At 40.1% G+C, this 20783-nt stretch overlaps 1 protein-coding gene across 2 annotated transcripts in view; it reads right to left on the reverse strand.

The window, feature by feature from the left end:
- Positions 1-20783, reverse strand: part of LOC144935516 (ras-specific guanine nucleotide-releasing factor 2-like) — a 76035-nt gene that overhangs the window by 37665 nt on the left and 17587 nt on the right. For both annotated transcript variants that reach the window (XM_078862249.1, XM_078862250.1), the window contains exons 3-4: positions 4069-4216; positions 2434-2526 (exon numbers count right to left, since the gene is read on the reverse strand). In XM_078862249.1, coding sequence (XP_078718375.1) covers positions 2434-2526; positions 4069-4216 — 241 coding nt within the window. The remainder of the gene's footprint in view (positions 1-2433; positions 2527-4068; positions 4217-20783) is intronic.

Genomic DNA, 20783 nt, shown 5'->3' on the forward strand with positions numbered 1-20783 from the left:
CATTCCATCGGGAAGGCTGTTAGCGTAGCTTAATGACAGCATTGTGCACGTGGGAACCGTGTGAAATACGGCGCAAATCAGCCAAGCAATTTAAGCCGACATGATGGACTGCACTGAATATATCAGGAATCACACGCACACACGAATATATATAATGGATGGTAAATGTAGTGCAAACCTCATTTACAACAAAAAAAATCCCTGCACGTGTAGTTTCTTAAAAGAAGAGCGCTGCTGCTGTGCTTGCAGGCATCGGTGAATTAGATGGGGTTCATGTCAGTGGATTTTTAAAAAATTAAATCTCCTCCTGTCTTCTGTACTGAAAATGTGTCTCATGAGAAGGTTCTGTATTAAATCCAGAGCGGCGATCGGTACTAGCTCACAGTCAGAAAACACGTACATGTGTGTTAGTTCCCACCAACAATGGTCCGCTGCACATGATGAAGGATGTTTGCACGAATAGCTTCGCACATATAAAACAATAATATTACTCTTCATTTATCCGGGAAATCTCAGCAATGCATGAGAATTATTGGGGATGTCATGGCCAATTCCATTTTAAGGAGTGCTTTACGTGTGGGAGAATACTGCACCCGGGGAAACACCCACTCCTACATACGAGGGTGTCAACACTTAAAGCTCCACACAGATGAATTCAAGAAACCATTTTTGTACTCTCTGCCATGTCCTGGACACCTTGCAGGCCAAGCGTAAATGTTACGCAGTCTACGATGCTGGTACTAACCAGGATCACCCACCCTTAGCTCCTGAGATATGATACGATCAATCAAATTTATATTGATTATGGCTGTAATGGATGTATAATTTAGTTTACGATGATATGGCTAACCAAAGATAGTTGGCTATATCATCATCTGACCAAACAGGCAATCAATATGCCCAAAGATAATATATACTTTGAATAATTTACATATAATTGAAATGAATTTCTTTGTAGAAATACATATGCATTGCTTAAAAAGACTGGAATGAAACCTAATGTGCATCAGTAATAATACGTTTCTTTAAATTACATTACTAATGGTCATAGTTAAAAATCAAATAGGGTTTACTTGAATGTCTCAAAAAAATAATTGAATTACCTCAGAGTAGGCTGGAGGAAACTTGGTATGCTAAGACATGCGCTCTTCGTCTGTGTCAGCTGTCATTGTTGAGGTATGTTCTGTGTGGTCCAATTGTATAGGGAAAATATACGTATGTTTACATGAGTTTATTTTATATATGAATTAATCATGTCTATCGGTACAAACACATAGAAGAACGAGATGTCCAAACAATGGCAGTCGGTTTTGTGTTGAGCCAGATCTGGGATTGAGTGATCGTGCTCTGCGAACAAATAATTCTTTAGACAGCGGCTGAAATAAATCCATGCGGGACATTTGCGGAAACGAGCAGCTCCATTATGCCCGAGTCACCTCCTCATGTTGACGGGGGGCGGGATGAAGGAAATTTATTGTTGTCATTAATCACATTTGTCTCATTACTGCTCCACACGATGCTGTACTTACAATTTTAATTGGCCCCTCAGGCTTATTCTTCCATAAAAAAAATGAAATGCCTCGCGATGTCACCGTTTAAATTCATCAAAGTGAGGTCACCGCAAATGGCCGTTAGAAGCTGCTTATTCACATATTCTGTTTTTTATACCGTGGATCGATGAAACGGACCGATAATGCCATTGCTTTATACATGTGTTTTAGACACGAATGAAGCAACTGCGAGAATATGTAATAATAGCAGCCTTTGAATGCACACTAAAATAATGTATAACTGTGGACGCTGCGTTCAAAAAGAAAGCCGTACCTGACCTCTGTTGCCTATCTTGTATTAATCATTCTCTCACCAAGATTAAGCCATTGCAACCATGCGAGTCATAACTCACAAGTGCAACATTATTCATTTTTCACTTTCTATCCAAAACGATGATTTTGAAAAGCATTGCATTGTACAGATATGCATTTGAGGCATTTTCCATTGTCTCAATGAACGCTCGTACTCTAGACTGTCTCGGGTAATAGCGATGCTGCTGTGATTGTGAGAAGCAGCAAATTGAACACGCCATAGGTGAGGAATAATGAGTTCGTGCTCATTGTTTGTTTCATGACGCTGTTCGATCCCATAATTAAGAGCTGTACTTGCATCTGATATTGGCCTGAGTCTTTCCTGAGCTTACTCAGCCGAGAAATGAGCACTTTAAATAATAAATTACCATCATCACTCAGAATACAAGGGTGGCCCAGCAATAATATTGATGTCCTCACCTTTTTGGTAGGCCATGCCAGCCGAAAAGTCCAAGAGATTATATCGGAACAAATTGTAGCTTTCCCGTGGCCTCTATGCTCAAATATTACAGCAAAAATAAACAGATTCACATTCCAAACACAACTGCACCCAGTAGCGCTCAGGACTGACCTTCTTGATCTTCTTGATGTCTGGATCTTCCTCCTCCTGACCCACCAGTTGCCTTGGCTGCATGCGCTCCTTAGTTTTGTTGAGCGCCACAATCTACCGCAAAAAAAGAATAATTGTGAGGTGGCAAAGTAGTACGATAAGCAGGCAAGTGTTTTATCATGCCGAAATAAAATAACATTTTAGTCCATCAGTTTTCTGCAACGAACATGTTTAGCAATGCTTGTAGAAGCAGGTAAAACTCGGCAATGGTTTTGACTTTCTGAACCTCATCGGCAGTTCGATCTGTGAAACAAATTTTTCTGGGGTTTCCAAATGATATAGGCAAGAGCTCTCCATCAACAATAAGATCACGTAGATACGGAGATACGTGACTTTACGGAAAGAAACAAGGAATATGCATCTACGTGACTTTGCCGAAAAAAGACAAGGCGGCATGGCTGGTTCCGCCCTTAGCCACGACCACCTTCCAGAATCCTCGAGCAGGATCTCGACCCCGACACGTGACCACCCCTAGCCCCCACTTGGGGGCCCCTGTGTAGACTTAACCAGTCACGTTTCCTCTGGGGTCTACCAGAATGCCACGGTCCTTAGTAACCCCATTTCCATGGCCGGCACTCCCACACCCCAGCGTGGTGCCATCCAGCGCTATCGATCAGCACTCACCGAGCCCCTCTAGGGCCGGTACTGCACCCACATCCTCGTGGTGTCCGCGATGTGAATACACCGCACGCCGTGCCTCTCTAGGGCCGGCATTACAGAGTGACATCACGCGATGTCACTACATATTCAATAAAAATTCAACACATTCGTCAATAAGTACACAATTATTTGTACATTCAATTCGTTCACTTTGATGTTTGACCACCACCCTAACCCATTTATGGCAGACCCACCATTGTTATTCGCCTTGGTTATTTGAGTTCTGGTTTTTAAATGTGTTAGACGAGTCATAAACCGAAATCAAAGTAAAAAAAAGATCAAATCGATTTGGATTTCAGCGCATAACTGTAGCAGTACACACACAGTCGTGATGCTATTGCTTTAATGATCAATTTACACCATAGGCTTCATCATAATACTACAGCATTGTGTTTGAAGAATGATAAAGTGTGCATATATGTGTTTATTGGAGAGGATCCTTAAAATACGAGGCCTAGCCCCTTGCGTTAATCTGGGCCCGGTGTGTATGCACAGGCATTGTTATTGCCCCCTCCTGCACCTCCAATTAGCACGGTTGCCGACGTACGGTCCGAAAGAAGTTCAACATACATACAAAGATAAAGATTCCCCGTATAGCCTGCACAGACTGTTGGGGCAAGTGCTGTTAGCAAGCACCTTTGAAGGCCAGCACGGCACACGAGGGGGTTTGTGGCTAACACCACGTCTTGCCACCTTTGTCTCCCCAGTGGTGACGTTTACACACCAGGCACTTATTCGAGTTGATCTAGGGGAGGCCAAGGACCGGTTCAGATAATCGTCACTGGTGTCGACCGTGAGCGTGAATCGAACTTGGGTCGCCGGGTTCGTAGCGCAGCGTGCTAACCACTACACATGCATACACACATCTTACTACTACTGGAGTCTATGAGAATACACGCGGAGAATGTGGTGTTAGTGGATGTGCCAGGGCGGTACCTCTGCCTTGAGGCGCGTGATCTCCGTGTCCTGGTCCTCCAGCTGCTGCCGGAGTTGATTGGCGGCCGTCTTCTCTGCCTCCACGATCTGCATGATGTGAATGTACTTCTGGGCCAGCACCTCTCTCTCGATCATCATGTCGCTGTAGCTAACGGACAAGAGCGTTGCCCGGAACGACGAACACACAAGGAGAGGGGGCTGTTCAGAGTTGACCGTAACGAGGCCCCTACTAACACCAGGAATGTACTCCACCAAGGGGGTCTCACGGAGGCCAAAGACTATTTGTCGCGATGGCCATGTATGGGATATATGCGGCTGATTCATGTTTTGCTTGTGGAGGAGAAAGTTTTTAAAAAATATATATTTTCCAAGACGGAGGTACTCTGCAAACCTACCGGCTACCTTCAGAGATTTGTTCATGAAGCCATCCAGATATATAAACACAGACACAACTTCAACCGAGAGGATGGGTACAAACTGAGCAATCATTGGAAGGACGTTATTAACCAGGTAAAGTCTTAACTGACTGTGATGTTTCCATCCTACCTGCCTTTGTCAACTGTTATTTCGACTCTGTGTGTCTCTCTCTCTCTATGCCTCTCTCTTAGATCTCTCATGCTCACATGTCCGCTGCATTGCACTCTCTTGTCTGTGGATTGCACTCTCATTCTCACAGGCCCTGTGGATTACACCCGTTGGGTTGCACTCCCTCGTCTAGGAGGCCTCTCTCCTCCTTTTCTACAGTTACATGCTAATTTCTCACATTAACATCACTAGCCCCGGCCACTTCTTTATGACTCTTAGGCTACACCCATTTGAAACCTTTTAAAACAGTCTGCCTCAGCAGCAGACCATGCTTTCCCACCTGATGACGGACGCTTGTGTTGCGCCCGAAACGTCGTGATTTATATTATTTTATACCTACGTGATTTTACCGAAAGAACCAAAGAGTATGGGTTCCTGCAGTCACGAAAGCTTCAAATCAAAATTTCATGTTTATTATGGGCTGAAGCCAAAAATAAACAAAACAATCGATATAAATAGGTCAGTATAACGTATTCACCGTATAAATACCGAGTGGCAACCTGGAAGCCCTGCAACGATCATGCAGACAAAATCCACCAAAACTAACTGCCACGGCTAATTGGCTGTAACATTTAATTGACACTTTGTGGAATAAACCTACAATTTATACAATAGCAATTTACATAATAACCAAAAAATATTACCAATCTTCAAATGCACGTGATTAAAGTCATGCACAAATGCATGCAATAGCGTGTAATGTTTATGATGGTTTGCCACAAATAACTTTTAAGTTGCCTTTTGTAGTAAATAAATAAAAGCTAAATCAGTATAACAGACTAAGGGTACATTAATTGAGAGGCCGTGTGAATGTTTGATGATGAAGTGGGAAGTAACACAATTCGAATAGGCAAAACATGAACATTACTCAGTCTACAAGATTTCATGGGCTTTGTATTCATTGGAGCCTCATAGTCAAATGACAGAACAACACATCAAACGATGAGCTCTATAATATATCACAGCAGACACCACTTAGTGCAATAATACAGACAGAGCAGCAGTGCTGAGCTTCTCATGTTTCCAAGATGTCAGATAGCAGAGTCCCTAAGGGCACATTTGTATATGTACAAAAGCATTCGGTGCAGACTACAGTGCAGATGGGAAGATAATGTGAGAGACATGTGAGATTGCAGGTTTGTCTTTGATTCGCCTTTAATACATATCCCTTGATGATACAAATCATCTCTCAAGTTTAATGCGACTCAAAGTTGGTCTGGGTCAGCTATAAAATTGAGCTGTAGAAATCTGCCACCACTTAACAAAAAATCAATGCCCTAGGAAGCAATATGCTATTAATGGAACTTATGTAATTGTAATATGATTAAGACACATTGTTCGGGATTTTACTCACTTTTTACCAACACAATATTGAAATCAACAATTAAATCTAAAATGAAAAAGTTATGTTTTCCACCACCTGCTTGTAAAGATGATGAATACATGGACATGTTGAACTTCTTTCACACCGTACGTAGCCAACCGTGCCAATCGGAGGTGTAACATCGATAGTAATAGGACAAAAAAAACTGACAGCATATTGGGGCAATTCAGTAACATCACCGTATTAAATATCATTCACTATACGTTTATAATTTTTGTATCAGAAAAATATTATTTACAGCCCTTTGTCAACTCGTACCACCAATTAGCACAGTTATCTACGTACGGTATGAAAGAAATTCAACATACATACATGCATGCATATAATCCGCTGCTGGATAATGGCCTTTCCACACAGTGTCTCTCGTGGGGGTTGTTTGACCATACTTGACCAATATAGATCAGTGAGCCCAAAACTGGTTCAGACATGATTCGCCATGGATGATGGTAACCAAACGCAGGTCAATGGGTTAATTGCGTAGATCACTAACCTCTACGCCACCACTTCTCTACATTTGTATTGTGCCTCTGATGGCATAGACCACGACGGCACTACTTCGCTACCAACAAATGAACGTAAAGGTTCCATTTCAACCAAGCAAGAAATTTAAATCTCACCGACGAATATTGAAAAAGGCATATGTGAATAAGAGTACAGGAAAACACCTGAGCCAACAGCTGTTCTTATGCAACGTCTATTTCACCACATAACATGTGTAATGACAGGGTGTCACCTGGCGGGCTGGAAGGGTAATCACGGGTATGGGCAAGGTTATGTAACAACTAATCAGAAGGGGGGGGGGCATATCTGGGTTAAAGGTAAAAGGTGGAGTTAGTCGGGAAGCTCCAGGAACCTGCTTGAAGGTTCTGGAAGGGGGTGTGGCCAGAGGCGGGGCCGGGCCACGCCGAGAGGTATATAAAGGGGATGGAACCGAAGGTTCAGGGTTGTTGCAGGGTCCCGGGTCCTAGCTGCGTCACTGCTCCGCGTAATCTCTCTCCGTCATCTGGCCGCATGCAAGATCCTCTGCACGGCTCCCATCGCCGTCATCGTCACACCAGTCAGTCAGCTGTGTGGTTGGATGAAGGCGATGGGACTATGTAGAGAGGTCGGTTGTGCTTAGCTAAAGTAGAGACGGATATATATATACTACCCAGTGTTGTGCCCAGTGAGAGGAGACATATCTCTATGTATCGGCCTGTGTTGTGCCCAGTGTGAGAATAAATTAGAAGAAGCCCTCGACACGACGCGTCAACGGAAGTCGCTAATTACACGTGTGAACGTAAGGGTAATCCATCAAGTCCATTTAGCAAACTGCAGGAATCACAACCACCACTCTCGCAGCTGAAAATCCATCTTCATTGCCACTGTCCCTGATTCCCATATGGCACTGGGAGTTTCCCCAACCGGTTTTACCCAACTCCATCCTAAAAAAATACAGAAGATTTCAAAGCCCCTGAACTTTAATACAAGTCTAAGAGGAGTGTGGCATTACCAGTGTCTAGATATAATGTACAACATTATAACCACAAGACTTGCATTCCAACAAAACTAAAGCATATGTTATTTATGAATGCACATTGTCTTTCGATGTTGTGTATAATTACATCTGAAGTGAAAAAAAAATATTTTCTATGAAATACAACTACTTTATCGTATACCTCGTGTAAACAAAAATAACCCCAGTTTAAAAATGTGACTCAGGGGCCCATGGCTCCATTGTATTATCCTGCGATTTCCTTTTTAGAAAAAAAACATAAAGTACGAATTGTATATTTAAAGTATGAATTGTATATTTAAATGACGTGGGGCTATTGTTGTCTTGACTGGAGACTCGTGCAAAACACTGTTGGCTATGACTACAGAATTTTGTTTTACAGGACTTGTGTTTGGTATGCTGTGTGGTTTTATCGAACGTTAACAAAGGGGGTCAAAGTTAAGAATTGATGTTTTGACTTAAAGCTTTCATGACTGCAGGAGTTCATAGTCATCAGGATGACGATCGCTTGTGTTGTGATCGAAATGTCGTAGTTTTTTGTTGTTATTCTTTTTGTTATTTTCTTTGAACCTATCGACGTGAAAGAATAAAAATAATTGATGTTTTTTTAAAATAAAAATTTTTGAGTTCTCATACAAGTTTTATTTTTAAATTTATTTCACTATTTTTATTTTTATTATGTTTTTGCTTTTATTTTCAATGTCTTATTTACATTTTTTATTATTTGAACTTTTAATTAAAATTGTATTATATATTAGTTTTTGTTTTCTATCTACGTGACTTTACCGAAAGACCCAAGAATATGCATATGAAAAAATATCACGAATTATGTTGTAAAAAGTGAAGCCCACTAATTCCCTTTAAAAATATCCATAATTTCGAAGATGACCCAACAATTTAACATCTTACAGAGGAGCAGAATAAATCATAGGTGAAGAGCAAAATTCGTTTCCATGACCACAAAGCGCGAGATGTATGGCTTTAGCTGGGAATACTGTAAACAGATGGTGGTGAACATGGCTGCATTCCCATTTAGTCTCGCCTGCCACATATACGTGTCTTCAAATGCGCATGCAAACAGACGGACCTCAAATCCTCAAATTGTGTTCTGAATGCAAGGTGTTGAAGCCTAACTACAAAACCACCGCTCTTCATTGCAAAGGCCATTCTGTGCACTAGCAGGGTCCATTTTGGCTGTTAAAATTAACGATGCGTATCCAGTAATAATATATATACATTTTTTAAACAATCTGTAGGTTTAGACCAGTTTATTCGAGGATAATAAATTAGTATATATCTTCATCATCAGCCACGATCTTTCTACTGCTGCATGAAGCCTTCTCAAAGTCGTCATCCTCCCTTGCGGTCCCGTGAAACAGAGATCCATGTGGCTCTCGCGCGCGAGCTGATCTCATCACTCCATCTTCGCAGTGGAATTCCTTTCGGCCGTGCCCTGCCACTCTCCTCGACACCTGTTCGTCATCTCTTCGAGGGGACTCGTGCTCCCCAAGGCCCACTTACTTTTATAAAGTGATCATTAGTGAACATCTGTGAAAAAAATAGAGCTTCATAGCCCATCGGATTCCTCCAGCATAAAATATAGATTCTGATGAAGATTCTGACGTCTCTAATTTTCGGGTTTTCTCTGATCCATCTGTTTCTCTCGCTCTCTGTATCTCAGTAAAATTTCAAGTATACACCTCCCCATGCTTCTTTGCAGACTTTTAGCTTTTTTGTCCCAATGTTTTTGTCAATGTCTATGTTTCCGGGCTATTTGCTAAAGTACAGGGATGGTTAAATGTTTTGAACATCAGATATTACACGGACACATTACCATTTTTTTCACAGCATTCGACTTCATTATAGGTGCAAAAATGGAAATGTACCCTTGCACGAGGCTGGATGAATCTGTTTTATGAGCGGTGGCCCCCGCAAGAAGAAATGAGAATTATGAAGACATGATTGAACTTCAATATTAGTGCGTACAAGCCTAGCAAAAATATGCCGATTAAATTTAAATCCTGTTTCATGACTCTCTTTAAATACGGTAAGGTATTGTCTTCACAGCTGTGCTGTATAGCGCTCCCATGGGTTTTCCAGTCGTACCGTATGTTTGTTTAACACGTACGCTTTCGCGTACCGTATGTTGTTGGTCATGCTGTCTGACGTTTTGCGTTAAGAAGCTCCCAGCACTTGGAGGGAAACGTTGAACATCATGTGAAACATCAACCCAAAAAACAGATCGGAGAGCCATAAGTAAGGCATTTTGTAATTCAGTGTATAATTGCGACGTGGAAAGAACAGATAAGTCCATGTATGGCTATTGATTGACATTTTTTTGAATGACTTCACTTTTTTATCACGTGATTTTCTGAAAGAGAATGCTCTCATTCAAATGATCATGATTCTCCATATGTTGGAAAAGCAGGAAATATTCTTTTTCATTCGAGTTGCAGTTATTTCCGTCTTGTGGCTTAAAACAAATATTTAAAAAGCAGCATTCCAAATGCAAAGAATCCATAAAAATGGAATGCATTAACATAACACCATTTATTGACACATTTGAACTGTCATATTAATAAAATACACCCCAGAGGAAGGCATTCCCCACACTGTGTTGACCATACTTCACCCCGCTGGTCAGTGTGGGTCGGTGAAGGTTTTGGGGTGGGGGCTCAGGACCAGTTCTGGTTTCACTCGCTACTGACAGTAGCCTTGGCTAGGAATTTAACTCAGTTCACCAGACTCATAACACACCACTACCCACAATAATTATGCCCCCATTTACAGGCATATAATGTATCAAACTACGATTAAAAATAATCGATGCCTCAGGTTTCCTGGCTGGCTGCTGGCTGGGCTCCTCATTACCCCAACAATACAGTACCTCCAATTAGCATGGTCAATATACATCTATACATAATTATATTTTTAGTTGCTACTGGCTGTTGTCACCGAAACTAGATAGAAAAAAATTATTGGATAAATGGGATTTTCCATGAAACAAATAAACATTGATATTAATTGAAACGGAAGAAGAAGTTTGGAAGACATTTAACAGTTCGGGAAACCGAAAAGGTGGGAGTAATGAGTACAGAAGACTGGCACAGTTCACTTAAAATTGCTCCAAATTTTCAATTTGTGCTGCTTTTAATCTCATTATTTTATCAGAATATTCTTTAAATCTTAGAATTTTTTTTAAAACCTCACGAGAAATTACCTCGGCATTTTATTATGTTACAAAGTATATTACTTTTAGTGTTCCGAGTACAACGTTGATAAAAGAGTAAAACTATAGTTGTCTTTTATTTTCTGGTGCATAACAGCAGGTTCTCAACTAGTATAGAAAAAATTGTAAGGTTTCCTCCAGAATTGTTCTATGTGCTGTATCTTGATTTGAAGCTTTCGTGACTGCAGGAATCCATACTCTTTGGTTCTTTCGGTAAAGTCACGTAGGTAGAAAAATTAAGTAAAATAAATCACGACGTTTTGGGTGCAACACAAGCACATGATGACGGACGCTTGTGTTGCACCCGAAACGTGGTGATTTATTAATTTTTATTTTTATACATACTTGACTTTACTGAAAGAACCAAAGAGTATGTGCTGTATATTAAACTTCATCTTTAATAAAACATCTTTAACAGTAAAAATATGTTCGGGTTTTTCCCCTGGGGATTCCAAATCAGATATTCTTGAGAAACGTTAATAAATTAGTAACCATATTTGATTTCAAACATTAAAATAATCAATTTGTAAACATCATTAAAAATCTATCTGCTTTGATGAAGTCCCACAACACAGTCATAGGAGAGGTACAAGATTTTGTACATACGCCTAAAGGGCACATACACCAAGCAGTCCTGAAATACAAAACAATAACGACACACCTTTCCCATGAGCATGTGATAATAGATAATTGTATATAACTGAAGGTCATAAATACAGGTTTTTTTGGTTAGATTGCGTAAATATATAAATGTGTTGTCAAACCCGCCACCACCCGACACAGCCAACTAGTAAGGTTTGTCACGTAACCAGAACATGCCAATTCGTTACTAGTACAGTAAGTACACCGGTGTGTTGGAGAGCAAAGCCACAACATTTACAATCTGAGTATGACGTTTCACCAGTACTTGCAACTTGATGAAGCTAGTTGTAATTATTGGTAAAACGTCGTATTCAGATTGTAAATGTTGTGGATTTACTCTTCGACACACTGGTATGCTGTACGAGTAGCGAATTATCACTTTCTGTTTACGTGACAAACTTTACTAATTAGCTGTATCGGGTGGTGGTGGGTTTAACGACACATTTATATATTTACGCGATCTAACCCAAAAAAAACCTGTATTATGGATGATATTGGTCGCGAAGGCTATGTTTGAATTTTTAAGCAACTTTATTCAGCCACGTCTCACCGTCTGCCTTTGTGTGCTTCACAATACTGGGTATGTATTAAAAAAATGATACGTTCATGATGACGACGATTATTATTCCCATCATCCATCAGTTGGGTGGACATGTCAATGTGCAGATTTCTTGTACCCCACATCAGAAATATGTGATACTTACATACATTTCACAGCTATCATGTGTCATTCAATGGCAGAGCCATCAAGCCTGCTGGTGCTGGGCCCCATGCCTAACGCTAAATCCATCTCTTGCCCAGAATGGCGTTTTTCACGCCCATACACGAGCCTTGGGATTTCCTGAAGTGCTGTGAAATTACAATGTATTACCTCCGAGATTTTAATCCCCCCATTACATTGAGATTTGTTATATATACACACAACATTCATTGAGGAACCTGTCAACTGCTCCAATCTCCTTTACTGTTGTGAAAACCTATAAAGTGTTAGTTTAAAAAAAATCCACAAATGTTATTTCTTTATATTCAAGGCAGAATAAAACATTGAGAATGAGATTCAAAGCAATATTAATGTAGCTTAAGAGTAAGATTAATGTGAAGTATCCCTTTATGCACAAATGACATAATACTATGGTTGGTATAGGTTAGTGATGTTGGTTACAGAAGTTACACATAAAACATATATAAAATGTTTTGTTCAACATGTTAGAATTTTTGGAAATGTGTCATAAGTGCAAGTAAAAACATTTTACTTAATTAGCTGCATTGTATATAGCATACATAAGCAAATCTCCATTCTGTGCCTCCACATATGAACAACAATATGTTTTAAATGCATCATGCTATTGGCTTTGCAGCCCAATATTGTCAAGCATTTGTTTACGCTGAAAATTCTGGAGCAGTTTTGACCTTTTGGGTCTCATCAGTAGTCAGGCTTGTTGAACAAATGCTGCTGGATCACCAGATGTTATTGACAACTGCAATCCATATTAACTATAGGACCCTCTTCAACACAAAAAACAATACTTTTATAAAAAACTCATTATCTCCTAAATTAAACACCTTTTGAATTCAACGATATTATGAAAGGGTTATCTTCAGAACACCATCTATATGAGCATTTCTCGTGAAAACGTGACTCAAAAAGCCAAGATGTCTTTATACAAATACGAATGGAATGGCCTTTTATCAATGCACTGCTGTCTAAATGCCTCCATATGAATTTTGGTCAGGAGGATTGTGTGTTTATGCCTCACCATGCTGCTCAGTATTGGTTGGTGAAGGAGGAAGAGGAACGTGACAGGACCAGGTAAGATAGCACTTGTCACTGATGTCAATCATTACTGGAATTCTGGAATTGAACTCAGGTCGCCAGGTTCATTGTGCAGTGTGCTATCTCGTGCACCGCCATTCAAGCCCTGAGTGTCTCTTATCAAGTGTCATTTCATATCCACGAATAAGCACGTGCTATATCCTCCCGAAAGGCTCGTGTTCTTATTTTACCGAATTGAGGCTCGTATAACATTGTCTCAGGGGTCATGGGTCTGCAGAGAAAGAAACGTCATGCCTCGGCATTGCATCCCCTCGAAATGCACAAAGGAGAAGTGGCACAACAAACGACAATGGATTAGAGCTTAGGAGTAATTTAAAGGCAATGACAATAAAATTACGATAATTTGGCCACACACTGCCTGTGAGCCACGGCATTTAACAATAATAAGTGGAGTGGTTCGATTTAAAGCTTTTGTGACTGCAGGGATTCATCTTCTTGGTTCTATCGGTAAAGTCACGTTGAATGGAAATAATAAAATAATACAAATAAAACATAATAAAATCATTCTCACGACGTTTCGGTCACAACGCAAGCAGCCGTCCTCAGGTGAAGAACAGGTCTGTCGAGAAGACAGAGTCTGAACAAACAATCCTCCCGTTGTGGCCGAAACGTCGTGAGAATTATTTTATTATGTTTTATTTTTATTATTTTATTATTTCCATTCTACGTGACTTTACCGAAAGAACCAAGAAGATAAGTGGAGTGTGTCACAAACTGGGATCATAGAGAGAGTGGTGCAATTTTGTCCATTTCTACCGTGAGTGACATTGATATTGATATTCTTAGGTTTTTTCGGTAAAGTCACGTAGGTAAAACATTACAATTAATAAAAGTAAAATAAAATAAAAATCACGACGTTTCGGAGGCAACACAAGCTTCCGTCTTCAGGTGGAACCGTCACAGCCACGACAGCTGTATCAAGTAAATGAGAGGTTGCAAGAGCTACCACTCCGTATATATAATGGTTGGAGAGGGGGGAAGGGCCAAGTACGGCACACTTTTTAATCATATGGTAAGGTGAGGCTTAAGAGGGTTGCCTCCGAAACGTCGTGATTTTTATTTTATTTTACTTTTATTAATTTTAATGTTTTACCTACGTGACTTTACCGAAAAAACCTAAGAATATGAATCCTTGCAGTCACGAAAGCTTCAAATCTAGAATTGCTATTGATGTCATCGCATGGCAGAACTGATCCCCACGTGCATGTATAGAAAAAAACATGTCCAAAGCTGTGATTGTGGTGCATTACCAGAAAACAATTCCCTTGGACACCTTTGCAAACAAGATGTCTCATCTCAAGGGATTAATCAGGTAAAGTATTGTTATACATTATATATATTTTTCATTAAATGAAAAGCAATTTACGTGGTTAAGCCAGATGCAATCGAATTTGATATTTTATAATATATTTAAATTCCTTGTTGTTTCGCTATTCAATCAAAATCGAAATGCCAGGAGAAGTCAATTTCCTTTATACATTTTTTGCAATTGTTATTGCGATATTTTGGAGTTCACTTCATGATGAACACATTATCTACTGCAATTGTTCGGGGCTTTTAAATGTCTAGTAATTGCACACAGGAGGTCATTGAAATGTATGTTAAGGGACAATGAATACTTACAAATACCCTGCAATCTGCATCCAATTTGGAGACATTGAACAAAATGTTTTTTATAAAGACATTCCTGTCAAAAGCCTAAAGAACAAATATAGACATGTATTTTGTTAGTAAGTGTAAACTATTACAATTTATAACATCACATACATTGATTTTTCAATGTTTATGCGTGGCCACATATGGACAGCAATTTATTATATAATGTTTAGTACCAAGCATTTTCAGTCACACGCAGACATATGATAATTTTGTTTCCAAAAATGTAGAAAAATTGCATGAGATGTCCATGACAAGCCTCATTTAGACTGCATGTGCAGGCTACAAAGGACGTGTATTTGAAAATGAAAATCGGTAATATTTCTGTAATTAGATGTTTGATAAAATGTGGCACATGTTTGATACACTCACGGCACTGAACTGGGACATTTCGACACAAATTGGCAAATATATAATTAACATTTATACACACACTTCATGTCAATTTATTCACTCAAATCTCACGCAATTGAATGAATTTCCACTGGAAAAAGGAAAAAAATGCTTTCAACGTTCATTTTTCCATTTGTGGATGTGGACTTATATAATGGAACTGGCAGGCCAGTGTGCATTCATTTGTTTTAAAGATCTGCAACCATTGACCTTCCATTAGTGTACAAATCAATTGTTTGGTCAAGGCTGTACAGAACACTAAAAGCTTTCATTCTGCACCTACCCTACAGCAAGTTCTCTATTCACTGGTCAGATGGTAACAAACTATTTGAATACAGTCCAGAGTACTGTATTTGTGGAATAATGTTAATACAGATAATTTTCACCAATTCATAATAAAGGTTTTTGGGTTAGATCGCGTTATTTATAAATGTGTTGCAACCCTCCATCACCCGACACGGCCAATCAGTAAAAAATGTGCCACGTTGACAAAAGACAAATAGTTCACTACTTTAGCCCACCGGTGTGTTGAAGAGTGAATCCACAACATTTACAATTTGAGTAGTAGCACGTTTCGCTGGAAATTACATCCAGCATCTTCTGGCGATTTCCCTGAATAGTGAAGCCATCCACATGCTGCCGATCTTAAATAGTTCAGGATGACATCATCATTGTTGAACCCCACCAGGTTTCGAGATCAGAGGTGGAGTTCGGGGTGTATGCAATTATGTAATAGATCAGTAATCAGCCACTTAGCATGTGACTCACCTGTAAGGAATTGCAATATGTGTTGTGTATTACTTAATAATACGCTTCCAGTATGCGCTGAGTCTGTAGCTATCACAGCCGTTGAAATTATTTGAATTCTTCTCAATTTTGATTGATTTTCTAACTAGTCTTGGCCAGTAATATTTAGTTCTGCATAACACTTAAACGTTATCAAAATCAATTGAATGTCCTTGTTGGCAAGCATACTCTGCCACTGCTGACAGCTGTGTTTGGAAGAATATCATGCTCCCTTGGTGTTCTTTTAGTCTTACGCTAATGTTACATCCCGTCTGTCCAATATAACACTTATCGCATAAGCAATTGATCCGATATACACCTTCTGTTGATTACTTTAGTTATTCATCTTCAGTACAAGACACTAGTTTGTTTTATTTTGTGTACCGTACCAAATCTCACCTTAATCTTTTGCTTTTGCAGAACACGGGCTAATTTGTCAGTAACTCCCGATATATATGGTATAATTGTTCTGATAATTATCTGATCACTTTCAACAGTATTATTGTTCGGTCTTGGTTTTGCATTCAATGATCTGTTAATTTGAGCATTATTGTAGCCATTCAGCTTTCGTGTTTCTTTAACATATTTCATCTCTTTCCTTATATGCACAAAAACCCAGCCATTCAGTTCACCATGGAAATGGAGGTGAACAACACACTCACCTTCTCGGATATTTTGCTTGGACGCGGTCAAAATGGCAAAATAACACGCAGCGTCTACCGAAATGGAACGCACACAGATGCCTATCTGAATGCAGATTCGCATCATCACTCAGCACAGAAATCATCTCTCATCAAGAAGCTCATCCGTCGGGCAAAGACAGTGTCAGATAGTAAAAGTCTAAGGAATGGCTACAATAATGCTCAAATTAACAGAGCATTGAATGCCAAACCAAGACCGACCAACATTACTGCTGTAAGCGATCAAATAATTATCAAATCAAATTAAAATACCATATATCTTGGTTGTTACTGACAAATTAGCCCGTGTTTTGCAAAAGCAAAACATTAAAGTGAGATTTGGTACGGTCCACACAATTCAAAAACGAGTGTCTTGTACTAAATATGAATTACAGAAGTTATCAACAGAAGGTGTATATCGGATCAATTGCTTATGCGGTAAGTGTTATATTGGACAGACGTGAGGTAACATTGGCGTAAGACTAAAATAACACCATGGGAACACTACATTCTCCCAAACACAGCTGTCAGCAGTGGCAGAGTATGCTTGCCAACAAGTACATTCAATTTATTTTTTATAACGTTGAAGTGTTATGCAGAACTAATTATTACTGGCCAAGACTAGTTAGAGAATCAATCGAAATTGAGAAGAATTCAAACAATTTCAACGGCTGTGATAGTTACAGACTCAGCGCAGACTGGAAGTATATGATTAAGTAACGTGCATTTTCCCCGTCCAAAGACGGGTGTATTGCAGTAAATCTGAAACTTGCAAGCGAAAAGCAGACCGCGGCGTGATATTCATTGCATCAATTCGTGTGCAATTTGTAAGGGCGCGGTGACACAGACCTATTTCATTTAAAGGTTATAATCCCTTGTTCATCATGACGTCCTTTTTACTTTGATGTCTCAATAGCGTTACTGAGATCGCGTGACGTCAGGGTTCTGCCTTTGTAGTGAGGGCTGTAAGTTGACGTCGAGGAAGGGGGAGGAGGCGCCTCGCCCCCCATGTGGAGTGACGTCACCCGATAATTAATATTAATGGAGGGGGTTCCATGTGGAGGACGTAACCTGTTCATGATTATTAATGAGGGGGGCTGTTCGATGTGGAGTGACGTCACGAGCGTTGCACACAGACATTCTTAGCTCATTATAGTAGGTAATAATAATGGGGGGGGGGGGGAGTGTCCATTTGGAGGACGTCACCTGCTCATGATAATTAATGAGGGGGCTGTTCGATGTGGAGTGACGTCACTTGCGCATGATTATTAGTGAGAGGGAGTACTCCAAATTGAGTAACGTCACCTGCTCATGAATATTAATGAGGGGGACTGGTCAATGTGGAGTGACGTCACGCGCATTAAGGACATTCCTGGGTGATTATAGTAGGTATACACAACACATATTGCAATTCCTTACAGGTGAGTCACGTGCTAAATGGCTGATTACTGATGTATTACATAATTAATTGCATACACCCCCACCTCCGCCTTTGATCTCGAAACCTGGTGGGGTTCAAAAATTATGACGTCATCCTGCACTATTTAAGACCGGAAGCAGGTGGGTGGCTTCACAATTCTGGCAAATCGCCTGAAGATGCTGGATGTAATATCCAGCGAAACGTCGTACTACTCAAATTGTAAATGTTGTGGATTCACTCTTCAACACACCGGTGGGCTAAAGTAGTGAACTATTTGTCTTTTGTCAACGTGACACATTTTTTACTGATTAGCCATGTCGGGTGGTGGAGGGTTGCGACACATTTATAAATAACGCGATCTAACCCAAAAACCTTCATTATGAATAATACTGGTCGCAAAAGCCTACGTGTTAAACTGAATTTTGACCAATATCGCTGCATTTTTTTAAAGCCTTCATATTCTGGTGAATTTAGTTTTACTTTCTCTTACCGTTTTTTTGTAAAACACAGGGAAAAGTCTGGCCTTCAAATAATTTTAAAGTTTATCGCAATTGTTCTTCTTTAATGTGTGGTGTCTGCTTATAATAGCCAATGACAATTGCGACGGACACATGGAAAGGTGAGTGTGTATTCGTACATTTAATGTTAAATGACGATATTTTATGAAAGCCGGCACCCCGTTGGGAAACACAGCTCATTGAGCAGATCAATAATAATTTATGTGTTTTAACAAGAACCTCACATAGTGAGTAGCACCTATAACCTATTGTGCTTGCCTTGCTTCTAGGATAGGCCCAACCACCCCATTGAATACTTATGTAAATCATCAAAAGGATTATAATACAATATGGCACTTTACTCCCACTATTCTTGTGTGAGCTCCCTGAACACTTGAAGGCGTGAGCTGTTGCACTGCACAGAGGGGGAACATATGCACGCAGGAGCTATTGCAAGGATTGCCTGTGCAATGTATTCCTTCTCAAGAAGTCCTCATCACAGACGCGTCTCGTACATTTAATGGCCTTAAATGATACTCTACACCCGTCCACACAGCAAACGATGCATGCTCCAATTATTTGCGGCACTGACCGTTGACTCAACAAGGAGGTTAGCAATCATTGGTCTTGAGATCAATACTACACATATGGAGACGGTTGAACGCATTTAACCAGTAACGTGGGTGGGTAGGGACATCTCATACCGCTAATCAAGTCACTCTGAATTACACAGCACTAAAGTAAATATATAGAAATCACTATTCCAGACCTCTATTAGCAGCCAGACTTCTTCCCCACCCCCCATCAAGGCACATTTCTCCACCAGCTATATTTCGTATCTCCTATCGGTTTCGTGGCATGAGATGAAGACAAACTCCAATTGAACATGTGGCAGCTAGTATTGCACCATCCTGTGTCGGAGAACATCCACGAAAGATTATATCAGAGACCTGTGTCTTTTCAAGTCCCTTCAGTCGGCTCCTTTACACGCACACGGGGGGGGTGGGGCTATAACCTCTTGTGTGACCTGCTCATATCACGTCAGTCAAAACTGTAATGAGCCAAATAAAGTGCAAAGCAAATACAATATGATGCACTTTGTTTGGTGTAGCCATTTGTGGCAGGGCAGAGACTGTGAACTTGGTACAGTTGAAATTCCAGTTGAAGCCACCGGCGACTGAACCCAGATCCATCCCCAGGAGTTCAGCTCAGTGCTTTGACCCCGAGCAATCCGACCAGCTAACAAATACACATTTTTAACAACCTTCATTGACATTAAACAATGTTATAAATGTTAAACTATTTTATTCAACAAATTGACAAATATTTACACAAGTTATGAATACGCCTTCATATGGTTCTAAAAACAGAAGATAGAAGACGAAGAGAGAGAATCCACAATTGGCAAAAATTGTCCTTCGTATATTACAGGTCAGAAATCACAAAGCGAAATTTTACAGCTTCATCCCCTGGTGAGATAATGTCTATCCACGACCTCTTCATCATTATGTGCTCGCATGTGAAATTAATCCGAGTAGTCAACATGCCACATGGAGGTACAGCGCGGTGATAGATTCGTGCCGCATGGGGCTTGCATTTTCAGTTCTACATGAAAGCTTAAGCTATTTTACTCAACAAACTACCAAATTCAATGCACACTAAAGCGATGTGCCGAGTGAAGTCTAACGTTTAATACTGTGCTATTGTTTTGGATAGTATAGTTTCTGTGCCATCGTCTCTGGTGTGGTTACATAACAGATGGCTTGTTGAAAATGTTTTATGATGAATGTAGTGAGTGTAATATTGTAAAATGTAATTTTACCTTTTCATGGCCCGGTCCCTCGGTGTGAATGCAAACAGTCATACTGAAATTAATCTACATCACAGAATTTGTTCTCGTGGAAAGTGGAGAGGCATGACGTGTCAAGGAGCGCATTGAAACCCTTGGCTTATCTCGCTACTTACTTTAAAATTAAATACAATTCAAGTCTAATCCACTTGCTCACAAACCACATGTCATACTGATGCCTCGCGGGGGCAGGGCACAGACAGCTCTAAGTTTCCATGCAGGAAGAGCCCCCAAACACCAATCATTCTTTCTCCTGAATATTTTG

Source organism: Lampetra fluviatilis, chromosome 13 (genome assembly GCF_964198595.1).
Source record: "Lampetra fluviatilis chromosome 13, kcLamFluv1.1, whole genome shotgun sequence".
Classification (NCBI taxonomy): Eukaryota; Metazoa; Chordata; class Hyperoartia; order Petromyzontiformes; family Petromyzontidae; genus Lampetra; species Lampetra fluviatilis.